General features: G+C 44.1%; 1 protein-coding gene across 6 annotated transcripts in view; it reads right to left on the bottom strand.

The window, feature by feature from the left end:
• Window positions 1-17,667, bottom strand: part of ARHGAP6 (Rho GTPase activating protein 6) — a 575,699-nt gene that overhangs the window by 55,915 nt on the left and 502,117 nt on the right. For all 6 annotated transcript variants that reach the window (XM_025202549.1, XM_025202547.1, XM_025202545.1 and 3 more), the window contains exon 3: window positions 13,415-13,486. In XM_025202549.1, coding sequence (XP_025058334.1) covers window positions 13,415-13,486 — 72 coding nt within the window. The remainder of the gene's footprint in view (window positions 1-13,414; window positions 13,487-17,667) is intronic.

Raw genomic sequence — 17,667 nt, 5'->3', positions numbered from 1 at the left:
TAGGGAAAGCGCAGCCCTGGATCTGGGGCAAGTGGCTGGGCTTTCCTAGCCCTAGGGCTGCACAGGTACAGAAGTTCCGTGCAGTGATCCAATCTAGCTCGAGTAAGTCTGATACTACATTGTTCTAGGTCTATGTTAAACTGGATTCTGCCATTTTAGACTGGTCTGTGGGCACAGAACTTCAGTATAGTTAGGGGTTTAGATTTATTTTTGATCACTGAAACTGGGTCTGTAAATGTAAGGGCCACAGCTGGGGTAACTAATTTAGATCAGGAACCCCCTTAGCATCCCCAAATACCTGTACTTAGCCAAAAGGCCCATTAGAGGTATTGAATCGGGGTTCCTGCCTAAAGTCCATAACATAGCATTGTTTTGTTAAAAGACCATGATGTGTATTAACTCACCAAGAGCATTATCTCAGTGGAATAGAATGGCACTCCAAAAATTCACTGAATTTGTACCTGCTTCTATTTGGCATAAGAAATGTATCTCCCTAGATGTCCCTCCTTGTGATGGGAGACTTCCTTTTATACTCTTAATCCAAAATATAAAGCTAGTTTCCAGACAAAGCATCCTTGCAGACCTGTTCCAAGTTCCTAACCTAGGATAGTCACTGATTTCCATCTGTGCCAAGAAGGCTAGGGACAGACATTCAAAAAGCCTGAGCCTGAACTGATTCAATCTTTGCAGATTAGTCTAACCTGGCTAGGCTAAATCAGTTTGTAACCCAGACAGACATCCCAGAAATGCAGGAACATGCTGCAATGGCTCAGGCTAGAAGCTGGGGGGCACTAAAGCAACCCTCCCTTTGCTTCCATAGGGCAGAACTGATGGGGGCATGGCCAGGCCCTGGCAGGATGCTCCGATTATTTCCCCCCCCACCCCCAGTCCCCAACCTGAGCTGCCTGGCAGGGAATGTTTATCAACCCTAACTCAGTGTTTATCAACTCATTAAGAAAACAAAGCCTCTCTCCATTAACTAATGGAACTGCTCTTAAATAGCTCTTCCACAGAAGGATATTAAGCTACCTGTTGATTACCTCCAAAAAGCCTCTCTATCTCTGTCCTCTCCCACAGCACAGACTATAGCCAGCATGTGATCTCCTAGCTAATGCTAAAGTGTCTGTGTAAAACAGAGGGGAGGGGGAAATAATCCCTGCTTAGCAGGGAGAAGCCAGGCAGACACTCTGTGCCTGCAAGTCTGTGCAAAGCTCCAGCAAGGGAGAAGAGAGGAGGGGCCAGCCCTGCAGTGGAACAGAGAGCCCCACCCAGCCCGGAGAGCATGCTGGGATGCTGGGGGTGCCTGGTTTATTTTAATCCAGGAAGGGGTCTGGGACAGACATTGTATAAAATGGTTTGAGCCAAATCAGTTAAGTCTGATACTACATTCAACCAGGTTTATCTCAAACTGGTTTCAGCCATTTTCAAACTGGTTTATGTGAACTGAACATCTGTTCTGTTACAAGTTTAAACCAGTACATGTGTAATGTCTGTCCCTTGCCGAAATCAATTTGTCTCTCCCACCTGCTAGATATATGCATTTATCACCAGGTTACTCACAATTCTATGGTAATTCTACATCATTCATTCTGCCTCTCTCTGTCATGTGGATAATAAATTCCATCCTGGAAATGAGAAAACTCTCTCAACAAAATTTTCATTCAAACTGATAATTTCCTGCAGGAAGTTTCAATTTTGACACGTCATGATTTTCCAACAAAAACAATTTTATTGAAAAATTGCAGACCAATTCTAAGCGAAGCAGCAGTGATCAGAATTACCTTCTTGCACTTTGCTGATTAAACAATGGCATCCATTATGCTGAAATGCAGACTATGACAGTCATCCACTCCTATACTGTTCCACGCTAGAGAAGTACATGATCTACCACAATGACTAGCCTTGACGTCTTCTTGGAAGCTTTGGATGTAAAATGTGGGTGCCATCCTAGTTTACAGCAAACTTAAGGGGAGCTAGATATTAAAGTAGCTGCCAATTCCACTATGTGAAATACAGCACAATCTATTTAACTCTCCATTATATGTGTTTCACATCCTTCCCAGCATTTGTTTTCACAAGCAAATCAACTTGTTGATTCTGATCTATGAAGTTCTGTGGTTAAAACTGCTGAGACACTTGCACGAATCAGATTAAAATGTCAAGAATCAGGTGGAGAAAGCTGATAACAGAATGCACTGAAAGAGGGGTCAATTTGGGAATACCCCTTCCTAGCTGATTAGCAATTTAGAAAAAATAGATTTAGTTACTCTAACTAAATTTGAGTGTCCCAAGGCTGAACAGCAGGGTGCAGGAAGAATTTCTGGCTCCACTAAGTAAATGGCAAAATTCCAACCGGCTTCAATAGCGTGAAGATTTCACCTATACTGTTCTCAGTGAGAAAACTGGAACTCACTTCCCCAACTAGTTTTAGTTCATTGACCTTCACTGTATGAAGTAAGGCTTTTATATTTAGTCAGAATTTTTCTGTGGGAAGGGTTTTGAATGAGGGGTTTTGTTTCCTTTAAATTAGGAGTTGCTTAAGTTCTGTAGTTGATGTTAGTACAAAACACAACACAATGTGATTTCTTAAAATACTTAATATGAGCAGAGAGCAGAATGGACATATTTTATAAATTAAACAAAATGAAGCACAATGTGGCACTGAAAAGGCTTTGGAAAAATAAAATTCTGAGAAATTGCAATGAAAATTAAAAACTTATTAAAAATTAAGGGCTCAGTCCTTGGACCTGTGCTGTTCAATGTCTTCATCAGTGACTTGGATGAGGGTGTGGAAAGCACTCTGTCCAAATTTGCAGATGATACCAAATTATGGGGTAAAGTTAACACACTAAAGGATAGGGAAGAAATTCGGGTGGATCTGGACAGGTTGGAAAAGTGGGTGGAACAGAAGAGGATGCAATTCAACAAGGACAAGTACAAGGTGCTGCAGCTCGGGAGAAGGAATCATCAGTATGCTTACAGGCTGGGGGAGGATCTCCTCAGCAGCACAGCAGTGGAAAGGGATTTCAGAGTCACGGCTGACACCAAGATGAACATGTCATCAATGTGATGAAGCGATCAATAAAACTAACCACACTTTATTATGCATTAGCAAGTGCATGACAAACAGTTCCAGGGAAGTGATACTTCCACTCTATGCTGCATTCGTCAGGCCACAGTTGGAGTACTGTGTCCAGTTTTGAGCGTCACACTTCAAGAGGGATGTGGACAACCTTGAGAGGGTTCAGAGGAGGGCCACTCGTATGGTTAGAGGCCTGCAGGCAAAGTCCTACGAGGAGACATTGAGGGCCCTGGATCTCTTCAGCCTCCTCAAGAGAAGGCTGAGAGGTGATCTTGTGGCCGCCTACAAATTCATCGGGGGAGGGGCAGGGGAAGTAAGGAATAGGAGATGTTCTGTTTACTAAGTCACCCCTTGGAGTAACTAGGAACAACGACCACAAGCTGATGGAGAGCAGATTTAGGTTGGACATCAGGAAAAACATCTTTATAGTAAGGGTTGCCAGAATCTGGAATGGGCTTCCAAGGGAAGTGGTGCTCTCCCTACCTTGGGGATCTTTAAGAGGAGCTAGACATGCACCTGGCTGGGGTCATCTGACCCCAGCCCTCTTTCCTGCCCAGGGCAGAGGGTCAGACTCAATGATCTGCTAAGGTCCCTTCCAACCCAAACATCTATGAACTTATGAAACTTTTTATATTCATTCTGGGACTGTTCTCTCCAGAGGACAAACATAGGCATACTGCCAACATTAAGGTGAATTACTGAAGAAATATAAGTAAAAGCAGTAAGAAATACTTCTAAATTTACAGAGAATGGGTGGAAAGTAAATATAGGAGGAGAAGAAAAAGAATGTTTCTAGAATTACTGGCTGCAATCAAAGAAAAACCAAATATTTATTCAGAGAGGTGTGTTTTCTCTAAAAATAACCAAGTGTCCTTAGTGAAGAACTCTACCAAGTGCAGTAAAACTGCAGCTTAATAGGGCTTCACAAACCTGAATTTAATCCACGTAAACTCAGCAAAATGCATGCTGAAGAAATCAACTTTTAAAAGTTTCATGGTCCACCTCTAGCATTTTTTGAAGCAATGAAGCGTTAAAATAAAACAAAAAGATCATAGCACATTCCAGTGACTTAACCTATTATCCTCCAATATATCAGTCTTCATGTCTCTTCTGAATTTTATTATCTGGTTGTAGTTAGTGTTAAAGGAAAATATCTCACTACATTTTTTTAAGAGCAGGCTGTGGGAGAGGGAGTCAGGAATCAGCTTTGAGATAAAAAATTCCAAGAGAAATCCTATCCAGGAGTCATCTGTCCCTAGAATGTCAGGGTGCCTAATAAAAATAAAGTACACTTAAACTAGCATTCATACTGCTGTCCAGAGACAGATGAAAGGTAAAAACTTTGCTTCTACTAACATTAAAATCAGCAGTGATTATATTAGGGGTGGGCAAAATACAGCCTGTGGGCTGCAACCCACCAAGGCTAGGGACAGAAATTATACATAAGCAGTATATGTGATCAGAAACTGGTTCAAATCTGTTAACACAACACAAGTTCAGTGCAGATAAGCTGCTTTCAAAATGGCCAAAACTTGTTTAAGATAAACATGGATGGATGTAGTATCAAACAACTGATTTAGTTTAAACCTGTTTATTGAACTTCTGTCCCAAATCCCCTCCAGATTCAAGTTAGCTCACAGTCCCCCAGCATCCCATGATACTTTGCTCCTCCCCTGCAAACGCTCTCCGCACATAAGGTGAGTGGACTAGCTTTGGCCCAAGCTGTCTGCTCTAGCGCCTCCCTGGCTTCTGGCCTGGGCCACTACGGGCATGTGTCTGCATTTCCGTAATCAAAAGTGAATACCTGTTCACTTGCTTATCAGTTCAATCTACACAGCTTAGACTAACCTGTGAAGACTGAATTGATTCAGCCTTGGGCTTTTTAACTGTCTGTACTTAGCTCAATTGATTTTTATCTGGCCCGTGGGTGGCAGGCCCTGGGCAAGCTCTCCTCAAACCCCTGCCCCTGCTGGTGGGCAGTGCAGGTGGTGGCTCTGGCCTCTGCTGGCACTGTGGGAGATGTTGGGCAGAAGCAGCCCCACCTACCCTCTTGCCTGCCTGGTACCGCACAGAGGCCTAGGAGATGAAGTCCAGCCCACCAACGCCCTGCAGTGCTGGTCTCCATTTCTCAGTTACCTTGGGGATACTGGGCAGAAGCAGCCCCACCCAACCAGCGCTGTGCTGTGCCAGCAGAGCCTGAAGCTGCTGTCTGCAATCCATGCTCAGTCACCAGCCTCTGTTGGCGGGCAGCGTCCAGGGCCTGTTGGGCTGGACTACATGCCCAGGCACCATTGGAAACACTGGGCAGAAGTATCCTTGCCCACCTGGCACTGCATGGCAGGCCCTAGGTAGGCCATGTGCAGGACCTGGCAGCTCTGGCTCCAGCCACCACACAGTGCTGGGTGGGTGACCAGGGCTGCTGGGACATACTGAGAATCTCTTCTTCAAACCAATGGTGAAATGTTGTTGTTTCCCCAAACAAGGCACTACCCTTGTCCCCTTGTTTAGAAAAAGCTTAGAGACATATGCAGACAATAAAATGGACAGCTTCAGTGGCCATAAATAAGAAAGGGGTGGGAAAGAGAAGGACAATGATAACAGTAATAGCTGAAAATACTGACTGCAATATTTGGGTTGGGTGCTGCTTTCAGGTTTAGTATTTTCACATCCGGCAAGATTTGTTGTATCCTGCTGTGATGAGTCACTCAAAGCAGGGAAAAAAAACAGAAAAAGGTACTTGAACCTTTTTCCCCCTTTTAATTAAATGATGACAAATAGAGCTATCAAAATGGCAAAACAAAGATGTTGACCTGATTAAAGAGCATTTAATTTAATTGTATTGTCTATGATGACCTTAGATAATTAAGGGAATTATGCAGCTACTGAAACTTTCACTTAGCCCTCAGTAATAAAATTATATAAACATCAGCTGTTAGGAGGGTAGAAAGACCACAGAACTGGAGTTAGTCCTGAAATGCATGTGATTAAATTTCTCTCATAAAAAATGGATTACTGTATCCCTCAAAGGCACAGCATTTGTTGGGGAAGAAGTAGGGGGCATCATATTAGGCAGGGATCAGAGAAAAGGATGCATTATTTCCCCCCTAGTCTGTTCCTGGCAGTGTGACTCACCTGCCCCAAGGCCAGTACAGAGGGAGAATTGGGAGGTGAGACCAAGCCTCCATGCCCTTTGTGCTCCTTTTCAGGCACTGGGTCCATCCCAAGTGTTGCTCTTGGGCTCCCCAAACTGCAGCCTGCAGTTACAGGGCTTAAGACCAGGGAATGCTCATTGCACCCCTCCAGGGAATGCTCATTGCACCCCTACACCAGACAGCCACAGTCTGGCCCACAAAAGTTATTCTGGAAACCTATACACCCTGCTCTACCTACCTGTGTTATTTTTATTTCTCTCTCCACCTGCTGTTTCCTTCCCAGCCCCAAAAGTAGTACAATTAGAGCCAGCCACTGGCAGTCACTACTTGTAGGCAGAAAAACTGGGAAACCATAGTCATGAATAAGAGAGTGCTCAAGGCCTGTTTGTGTGAATATACCCATGCCTACAGTGCCAAATATTTGTTTTGAATTGGTTGCCCAGTAATGGAAGACATTTTCATTATAAAATAAACAGTAGTCAAGCTTGCTAAGAAAACATCATGCAAGTGATCAGGGCAACACTTAGCTGACTATGAAGCATAAAAGAAGGGAGCTTTGCCTTGCACTTACACAACACATAGATCATTGTTTGGTGGTGTAAGTGTGGCTGTGCCCTGAATTAAGAATCACATACTGCAATCACAGAAAGAGAGAACAATACTGAAAGGTACTATTGGGTCCCTGTGGCGAATATGCTCCCCATGCAGTGTAAGGGAAAGCAAATCTGCAAACAAAGCTATGATGCTGAACCTGTTGAGAAGGAACCTGGTTAAGCAGGATGCTGTCCCCATTGCCCTGAGAATCCACATTACCTACTAGGCTAAATATTTACACAGCTCAGTGACCAAACAGAAAACACAGGCCGTATGTTCACTCCCCAGAACTGTACCTAGTGCCCCGAGAGAGCAGTCCAGGCAGAGTAAGTAGCAGTATGGCTACTATCCTTGCCCTGCTGAAAAGGCTGGGAGGGTGCTATAGAGTGGTACAGAGGTGGAATTCTATACTACCCCAGCTGGGGACCTAGATTTCTTTGGTTTATGGCCATTTCTCCATTTTATGGACCATGTCCCTAACTTAGGTGACACCTCCATCAACCTAGCAGGTTTCAAGGAAAAAGAGAAAATAGGGACTATGGCTCATTGGCCCTGTAGAATTTTGCCCACAGGTTTATGCCACTGTACAATATTTTGTACAGGGGTAGGGACAGATATGACACATAAACTGGTTTAAGTGATCAGAAACTGGTTTAAACCTGTAACAGAATGTAAGTTCAATGCACATAAACCAGTTTCAAAATGGCTGAAACCAGGTAGAGATAAACGTAGTTTAATGTAGTATCAGACTCAACTGATTTAGCTAAAACTGGCTTATGCAATGTCTGTCCCAGACCCCTTCCTGGTTCAAGTTTAACCAGAGTCCCCCAGCATCCCAGCATGCTCTTTGGGCTGGGCTCTCTGCTCCAGTGGAGCAGGGCTGGCCCCACCCCTCTGCTCTGTAGCCTAAGCAGGGGCAGAGATGTGGCGAGACACCAGCTGGCATGGCCCAGTTAAGGCAAAGTGAGCAGAGAGGGGATCAATTCTTCCCTCCTTCCCTTCCCATCCACTGCAGTCAGGGTCTGCTGGTCTGCTGGGGAGCAGTGGAGGTGAAGGTGGTGGCCAGGGCTGGCAAAACCAGTCCCTGGGGGCAGAAGGGACAGAGGGAGGAATTAACCCCATCCCTGCCCCCTTCACCTTAATGGGGCGATGCCAGAACAGTGTCTGGCCACATCCTGCCACTGAAGCAGCAAGAGTATAGGGACGGGCAACAGCCTCTGTCAGACTGCCCAAGAGGAGATTTATTCCCCACCCCACTCCCTTCCCTGTCTCACTGACAGGGACTACAGTTGTTCCAGCATGGCCCCATTAAGGCTAAGGCGACAGGGAATGGGTTAATTTCCCCCCCCACCCCCCCACCAGGGGACTGCAGCTGGAGCAAAGCATCCCCCTCTCCTTCCTGCTCTCACCCAGCTACAGGAACCGTGGAGGGAGGCACTATGGGGACTCATGGGTCTGCAGAGAGCGCCTGTGGCAGGCACCTGCTGGGCTCTGGGCCCACTGGCGCTTCCAAGCCGGCCCAGGTAGCCCACTGCCCAGCCAGCCAGCTGCCATCCACACGTACTGGGCCAGGCTGCACTGCTGACAGGGCTCAGTGTGCCTGTCACTGAGCTGCAGGCACTGGGGGTGACCCTGCCACCAGCCCCGCTGTGCGGCTGCCTCTTCTGGGGCTCAGGTGGGCTAGGTTGGGCTGCAGGGGCAGGGCCACCCCCAGGGGCTGTGGCTCAGTAACAGCTGCTCCCTGTGCCCAGGCTGGGCAGCACTGCACAGAGCCCCCCTCCCCACTGTGCGGATGCTGGGAGTGGGGGAGGAGGAGAAGAGGGAAGAGTCCCCCTTTGGGGCCAGGCAGCGCTCTGTGCCCAGAGTGCTCCTGGCAGTAAGGGAGCTGCTGGGGTGGGCAGAGCTCTCCACTCTTCCTCCTTCTCCTCCTCATCCCCCCCCCCCCACAGGTGTCTGGCCACGCTCCCTCTTTCTCCACTCTCAGGGGCAATGCATAGGGTGTGCACGTGAGTGCACATGCACCCCCTAAGCATAGCAGTGCATCCCCTACAAAAAGGCACTGCCAACACTGTCAGCGGTGCCTCTCACCACCCTGCTGCCGACATCACCAGCAGCGTGTTCAGTACATGATCGCCACTGGCTGCTGCTGACGTTGGCAGGTGATCGCCAACCCCTGGTCCACACTCACCACCACTTCCTGCCCCCGCCGTTTGCAGGAGCGCCCTCTCTTACCGCTGCTGCGTTCCCGCCACCAGCGCAGCCATGGGGCATGCATCGCTGGGGGAATGCATCATTCATGCCCACTCTCCAAACCCCACAAGCCAAGATGGGGATTTAAACTCCTCCTTAGTCTTACTCAGGCCTGCTGGGGCCTGGCTATGCTCCACTCCCTCAGCTCAGCTTCCTTGTGCTAAGGGAAGGGAGGGTTGCTCTAGTGCCTCTGGGCTTCTGGCCTGAGCCACTGCAGGCATGTGCCTGCATTTCCGAAATGAAAAGGAAATGTCTATTCACTTGCAAACCAGATCAATTGTTGCAGGTTAGACTAACCTGCAAGGATTGAATCTATTCAGGCATAGGCTTTTTTAATATCTGTCCCTAGCCCAAAAGGGAAGGATACAGGCTGCTTCCATTATACTTACAGACAGCAAATTTAGAAAGGAGGAAAAAAGAAAAAGAAAGAAAGACAAATTTGGAATAGTCTGAAGGGAAAAAATATAGACTAAAAGTCCATGGAATCAGCATGGTGGCTATTAAAACAATACAAAACAAAACAAAAAAATGTGGTTAAGATATGTATATCATAAAAAAGAAAAAGAAAATTAGGAAGCAGATAAAATACACAAGAATGAATAAGCACAATAACTTCTTGTAGCAACAGTTCAACACTACATAGCAAGATGCATTAGAAATATATAATTAAAAATGGAAACTCTATCTAAGAGACACTAACAGAAAGGAGTATGAAGGCAACCAGATAATATCTGAGTAATATGGTATATACATTTATAAGGCATTGTACCCAAGAAGAAGAAGCATTAGAACACTCCTGAAAGTAAAACTGTAAGGAGTCACAATTTTTGGATAGTGAAAGAGAGTCAGGTATTTATAATATTGTCAAAATATGTAATTTATCTTTATATCTGGTACTATATTGGAAAATAAGTCATTAGCAGTATAACAAGTACATGACATTTGTTTAGAGTCTCAAAAAACCACCAACTTTAAATAAATGCATTTATAAGACAATATCAAAGTAGTACGAGCCACATGAGGTTAAAGACACCTATCGTTTATTTAAAAACTAGTTAAAAGTCTGAAAACAGAGAATTGGATAAGTGGACAGCAGTTCTTTGTGTAAGGAACTGTTTTGTAACTATCTGGGAAATAGGATGTAAAGCAAAAGGGATTTTTCACAAAACTTCATTACTTTATTTTCTCAAGAATACAGAAGGTGGTGAGGAAAAACCCTACAATACTAAGCAGTGCAATGGGTGATTCAGCTCAATGCAGCCAAGAGCTTGTACACCTTATTTGCACTAACACAAACACCGTAAAGTGTGCTTTGTCTTCTCCAAAACATTACTATATAAAACAAACACCTTAGTGATCAGATAACGTATTGTGTGGGTCTGGTCAGTGTTACATTAGCACGTTTACTGACAAACACAAGCTTTTATTGATTTTTTCCATTTCTGTCATAGCAAAGATATACTGCTACTTGAGAGTGACCTGCAGTCTGTTCCAGCATATGAATCAGCAAAACTGTTTTGATCAAATTCCAATTGCAGATAGTTTGCTCAAAGAGACAAGGGTGCTTGCTTAGTCCAATGTGATGGTTAATAAAGTGTCAAACCGTCTATTTTCACACAGTCTAAGACTTCAGGTTTACTATTTATTTCCTAGCCTTATTGTGATGAGAATGTATGACCTGTTTTGAAGCAGCTGCCTGCACGTGGATACTGCATTTCGTACATATGCAGGTTCCTTCTAAATAGTGCCGAACAGTTCAATAAATAAGAGATACAAGTCTATGGAGAATTTATAAGACAAATTAAACTAAAGTGTGTTAATAAATACTAAATGCAGAGTGAAAAAGTAACCAACTGCATTGCACTACAACCCATTCACTCTTATTTTAAAGCTGATACTTGATTTTACGAAATATCTGGCAATCAAAAATATGAGTAAAGCAATAAGACCCAAGGAATGAACATTTGATGTGAGGTGTATTCAGTAGGTAGTATGTATAATATAATTATGTTATTGAATAACCTTAATCAATGGGGAAAACAACAAATACATCTAAAAATTCAACATGCCAAGAGTCATATTATTTTTCCTGAAAGTTATCAACAATCTTAATATAAGAAAGCTTTATTAAATGTTTTTTACATTTATTTTTCAAGCCAAGAACATAATATTCAGTTAAGGCAAAAATATTATAATGAACAGGTATTCTGTCTAGAAATCGTCAAACAGGAATAGAAGCACAAAATATGATTTGTTTATATTTATATATCAAGTGATTTAGGAATCTAGGTACAGTTCTGGTTGAGCCTTTACATATTAGCTTAAAAGTTGCTGTATCATGAATGTTTTTAGTCAATGGGTATTACCTTTGCTGACAAGAATTTTATAACACTCTGCTTAGACCAGGGGACAAGTGTCACATATTCAATTTAAATTTCCATGTTTTGAGATGGAAACAACTTGGGAGACTATGTAGGTAGAATCAGTTTTACCTTACAGCTGCATCCACACAAGCGTGGATGTTTGGTTCCCTGGGACAATTAGCAGCGGCACACCTTGCCACTAGTCATCCCCACAGAATGCCTGTACCACACACCCTGTGATGCATGGCAGGTTACTCCACGTGGGATAGGGAAGGCTGGGGCCACCACTGGGCTGGCCCCAGCAGCCTTACCTGAGGTCCTAGGTGCCTCCTGGGGCTGCAGTAGCAGCAATCCTGCCACTCAGTGTGGCTCTGGCCAGCCAAGCTCTGATTCTGAGTGGCACATACTGCCCCTGCATGCACTACTCTGCTTTTTTTTTTTTTGTATGGGGTTTTTTGATTCCTGGATATCCAGAGGTCAAACCACTCCCCCCTGCACTGCTCCCTTCCAGTGCAGAGAATAGCTAAGTGTGCGGCACCACATACCGCACAGCCATGCTCATCTGGACACATGGGCAACTGGTGCCTCTTGAGTCAGCAACTGTGCGGGGGGGTGGGTCTTTTGCTCCGGTGGCCCTGCTTCCTGGCCGGTGCTTGCAGTGGGGGCACTGGTGCTCCTGCCTGCCCCACTGCCTGTTGCCTAAACAGGGAACACGGCCTGACGGGGGGTGCACCGGTGCTCTTAGGGGGTGCATGTGCATCCCTGTGCACCACCTACGCATTGCTGCTGTCTGGACACAGCCTACCTGTCTGTTGAGAGAGGGTTTGGAGACAAATGTAGAACAAAAGGACAGAAGCAATGAAGCTTATGAGACAAACTAAGCAGGGCGCTCCAGACACACAGAGGAAGAGCCAAACAGAAGAACAGAAAAGACAAGCATGCTTTTGCATGATTTGGATATGGGAGCAACCAAGGCTGGAATGACAAATTGGGTGGAAAAACTCCATGGTTCAGAAGTAAAACATAAGTTGCACAGGAAGATTCTGGACCGCCCCAGAGAACCTAAATTTAGACCAAAGAATACTCCAGAATTATGAGAAAACAGAGGCATAGAAATGAATACACCATTCATTATTTTTGTCCAGATCTACATATTGTTCGTGTTGCTAATAAAAAGCAATAATATTATAATCCTGGTCCACGTTCATTTGTGTCCAAGTGCTTGTATACTGTGTACTTTCACTATTGTGTGCAGATTACCTCTAGATTAAATTATACCAGAAAATCCATTTAGCTGAAATTCTGAGGATGGGAGGGGAGAATTTAAACCATGAAGAAATCAGAGTCTAGTGGCACAGAGTCTAGTGGTTCTCAACCTTGTTTGTCCTGAGCAACCTCTCTTTAGATTCAAGGCCTCCCCTTGGAAAATGTGAGATCTTTGTTTTCACTCATTTTTGACTCCAGAAAAACAGAGTAATTCTTCTGTTCCAAAGAGTTTGGGATTTATCTTATTAATCAAGTCTGTACACCTAAGTGGCAACCTTGATTTCAAGGCATAGCAGGGTTAAGAATCACTGGTCTAGGGAGACTGAATATGTATACAAAGAATGTCTAAAAACGTCAAGTTGAGGGCAGTACCTGGAATTAATCAAGAGTCTGGTGAGTGTCCAAGCAGGGAGTTCACTTGAATCTATTTGAAGCTGAATGTCCAGTAGCAGTGTTATTTTGACACGTGTTAAACAATTATTTCTGATTTTTTTTAAATGCTTACTTGGGTAACAAGAGTTTTGTTACAAATCATGGCAGCAATGAAAAACTACTTTATAATTATTTTTTTTTCCCCATGCGGAACAAATATTTGGATAATATATGCTTAGGTAACTCAGACCAACCATTGAAGATATACATAGCAATTTCCTAAACAAAATATACAGCTTTTAGGTAAAGATATACTGATTTTATTGTTGCTGTACCTCTGTCTCTGATTCTGTCCTTCCCTAATGAGTCCAGTTTCTTTCTTAATGATTTCTTCCTCTTTTGTCCATCTGTAGGAGGAACAATAAGAAATATATAAGAAGGAAGAATAAAGAAGTGTTGCATATGCACATACAGAAGCTCAGATTGTCCATGTTACCTGGGTGAGCACATAGAGAAAGGGAAACGTACAGGGTTTTTTTTTCCTTTCATGTGTGTCTCGTAAGTGCCAGATACAGTCATAGGGAAGCACAGAGACTGTTCCCTTTGTGTGCCACAAACATGGAAGGGTGCAAAAAAGGGGGTAATAGTCTGCACACCCACACACACCAGATTGCATATAGTGGAAGCTGAAGATATGAATTTATGCATCAGTACTAGATTCTGCTGGAAGAATGGTGGGAAGCAGTTTCCCCAATTCTAAAGAATACTTATGTCTCCTCAGCAGCAGCCATGTTACAGTTACACTGATACAGAGTTGCTATTTGAGTCAACAAACCCCAAGTATGAATTCTGCAGGGCAGTAGGTTCACTTGGTTGGCAAATGACCCAGCTTCAAAACCTGATTCCTCAGATAATAAGCTTGCAATGTGAGTATGGCATGTCCTGATTAGTCAGATGGAGAAGAATTTTAGAACAGTTGTTTCAATATAGCATATTTTCCAAGGGTTTTTAAGGTGTTAGGCACTGAAGATTTTGTGCAAGGTAGGCAGGTTTATTCTTGAATCAACTATGTCAAAAGGTTGGCTACCACTACTTCCTGCAGCAGCATCTTTTATAATGAAGTCAACGAAAATGACATTTTTATTAGGTGTAAACACAATACTGAAGGTTAAGTTATGTATCTGCTTTAACATGTCACTTTTAACATCCTAATCCTAAAGAAATATAATAGACCTATACTGAATGTACGCATTACCTGAACTAGTGATTAATGGCTGTTTACTCTGACCTTGCTCTGTTTGTAATACTATTATATACTACAAAAGGAAACTTTGAATACCTCTGATTAATCTGTATGGTGGGAAAGACAACAAATAATTTGCCTCAACATGTTTTCTTACATCAAGTCAAAGGCACAAACAATGTTTTATGCTTAGGAGCTTATTATATAGGATTGAAAGGGACCTCCTTGGTCCTTGACATCAGTTCCCAAAGACATCTTTTTCCCTATTCAAACATTTACCAAGTTTTATCTTTAAACTGGTTAGTAGTTTTGCCCTCTCTACCTACTGGGAGACAGTTCCAGAACATTATAACTCTGACTGTTAGACTGTTTTTTTTTCAACCTTTCAATTTCCGGCCTAAATATGTCTACAGCCACTTTATACAGATGTACTCTTGTGCCAACATTGTCTTTTACCTCAAATAACTTGTTTTCCTTCCCTGATGTATTTTTATACTGAAGTCATATCCCCTCTCTCAATCCTTACTTTGCCAGCACAAACTAGTCAAATGCTTCAGATCTCCTCTCATTGTATGGGCCCTTATTTCCCCCGATCTTAACAGCCCTTTTCTAAACCTGTTCCAGTTTGAGGTTATTTTTCTTGATCAAACACCAACTGTACACAGCATTCCAGAGATTGTCCTACGACAACTTTGTACCTGCTCCTTTGCCTGTTTCAAAGATGCATCAGAGTCGTCCTGTGATTGATTAATATACCCAGGTCTTTCTCCTTCTCTGTCACTTCAAATACGTGGGCTGCAAGCTCACAGCAGAAATTCTTCTTTAGTCTAAAAGCATGACTTTGCACTCTGTACTTACAGGCTAAGGACAGACATTACACATAAACCGGTTTAAGTGATCAGAAACTAGTTGAAACCTGTAACAGAACAGATGTTCAGTGCATATAAACCAGTTTGAAAATGCCTAAAATCAGTTTGAGATAAACCTGGTTGAATGTATTACCAGACTTAACTGATTTGGGTCAAACTGTTTATGCAATGTTTGTCCCAGACCCCTTCCTGGTTTAAGTTAAACTATACTCCTCCAGCATCCCAACATGCTCTCCTGGCTGGGCTCTCTGCTCCACAGCAGAGCTGGCCCCTCCCCTCTGCTCCCTGGCTGCTTCTCTCACAGGTATTTGCCTGGCTTCCCCCTGCTCCCCTGTCCCGTTCCCATCCCCTCTGCCTTACACAGACACCTCTCAGCATTAGCTAGCATACCACATGCTGGCTATGGTCCCTGCTGTGGAAGACTGGTTCCTTCCTTGGAAAACCTGTTTAAGAAGAGCTTAAACTAATGAAGAAAGGCTATGTTTTCTGATGAGTGATAACACAGTGTTTATCCCCTAACTCAGTGTTTATCAACTCAGTGGGCTACTCAGGAGGAGGTGGGGGGAACCCCTCCCTAATCAGAGCATCCTGCCAAGGCCTGGCCACATCCCCCCCAGCTCAGCACCAGAAGGGAAAGGAGGGCTGCTCTAGTGCCCCACAGCTTCTAACCTGAGCCACTGCAGGCATGTGACTGCATTTCTGGGATGCCTATGCGGTTACAAACCAGTTTAGCCTAGCTAAGTTAGACTAACCTAGAAAGATTGAATCAAGTCAGGCTCAGGTTTTTTGAATGTCTGTCTCTAGACACAAAGTTTTTCAGCAGGTGCATTACAGTCTAATTAATAGTATCACTCATTCTTTAAAGCAGTGGTTCTTAAACTTTTTTGTACCAGGACCCATTTGTAACATCAATGGCCAGTCCTGACCCAGTACCCCTCACTCCCAACCTGCTGCCTCCACCCCAACCTCCAGGCCCCATCTCCCCAGTATGTGGGGCAGGGAATGGGTGTTTGGAGCAGGGAAGTGTATGTGGGGCATAGGGGTGGGGGAACCCAGGCAGCCCCTTGCAGGCTGGAACTCTGACAGCCTGCAAAGTAGAAAGCCATGGTTTCCCACATTTTTCGCCTTTAAAGGAGAATCTATTTTTAAACTTCAATCCATTTTTAAAGTTCATTCATAACCCTTCCATAATATTCTTGTGGCCAGCTTTTGGGTCGCAACCTAAAAGCAGGTCGAAACGCTGCTTTAATGGGTACCCACAATACCACTGGCTAGATAAAGCTGTTTCTGTACACTTTTTAATACAGAATGGTAATACTGTCCCTGTATATGTTACGTTACAGAACATATATCTTCAAATTCAGCTGTTAAATGCACTATGGGAAATCCACTGATAATCAGCAAGGCCTGCACCTGCATTTCTGTCTTCTTTTTGAAAAGATGATATTTGCCTTTCAGTCATGGCATTTTAATGATTTGAATTCCAATTCTACAGTAGCCTTTTGATAAATGACTATTCCATCTTGGCTGCTTACAGACATGAAAACAAACCTTAATGCTTTACTTTCAGCTATGTAGCGCAGGGCCTTGGGAAGCAGCCTAGCTGGACTGTCTCCTGTGCCCAGCGTGCTGTAGCATGGACCTCCGGGAAGTTGGGCTGTCTCCCGCTCCCAGTGCGATGTAGTGGGGGCCACTGAGAAGCTGTCTAACTGGGCTGCCTCCCGCCCCCTGTCGGATCTTGTGCTGGGGTTGGGAAGTCAGCCCAGCTGGACTGACTTCCCATCCCCAGCCTATGGTCAAAACATTTTGACTTTTGAAACGTTTCGATACCAGCCTCGTTTTTTTTCAAGGCTATTAAGACTGCCTTTGTTTTGTTCCAATGTTGCCGTTTCAACCTCAAAATTGGTTGAAACGGTGTCAGAATGAAACGGCCGGTGAAATTTTCCACAGCCCTACTAAATACAAGGAGATTGCATCCAACCACAAATTAAGACAATTTGTCTAGAGCAAGTGAACAAATATGGATATAGTCCTTTGATTTTGATACAAAGGATAGGCTGATTACCCTTAGTTGCAAATTTTAAACTCAGGAACTCTTTTCTCAGAAAATTACTCGCATGAGTAGATCCTTTGATTTCAGTTTTAGAATAATTAATCAGTAAGAGCACCTACACATGTGCATCAAGGCTGCTCCAATGTGCTGTAATTACACTTGATTAATCGAGTCTTTTGGAGCATGGCAATTACCGCATCACATGCATCTGTGTCCCTACACTGAAAAATGGTGGCAGGAACACTTTAACTAAAGCTTGTTCAACAAGCTTTAGTTAAAGAGCCCCTACCGTCATTTTTCAGCGTGGGGTGCTAATACAGTTCCAGTTAGGCTCGGAAGCGGCGAGAGACGCGCGGGTGAAAGCTCGCTGCGCCCCCGCTCCCCCGAAGCCCCCCAGAAGCCCCCCAAAACCCTCCAGCAGCC

The sequence above is a fragment of the Alligator sinensis genome, unplaced genomic scaffold (assembly GCF_000455745.1).
Source record: "Alligator sinensis unplaced genomic scaffold, ASM45574v1 scaffold312_1, whole genome shotgun sequence".
Classification (NCBI taxonomy): domain Eukaryota; kingdom Metazoa; phylum Chordata; order Crocodylia; family Alligatoridae; genus Alligator; species Alligator sinensis.
The sequence above is the reverse complement of the archived record's forward strand: the minus strand, read 5'-3'. Positions and strand labels throughout refer to the sequence as shown.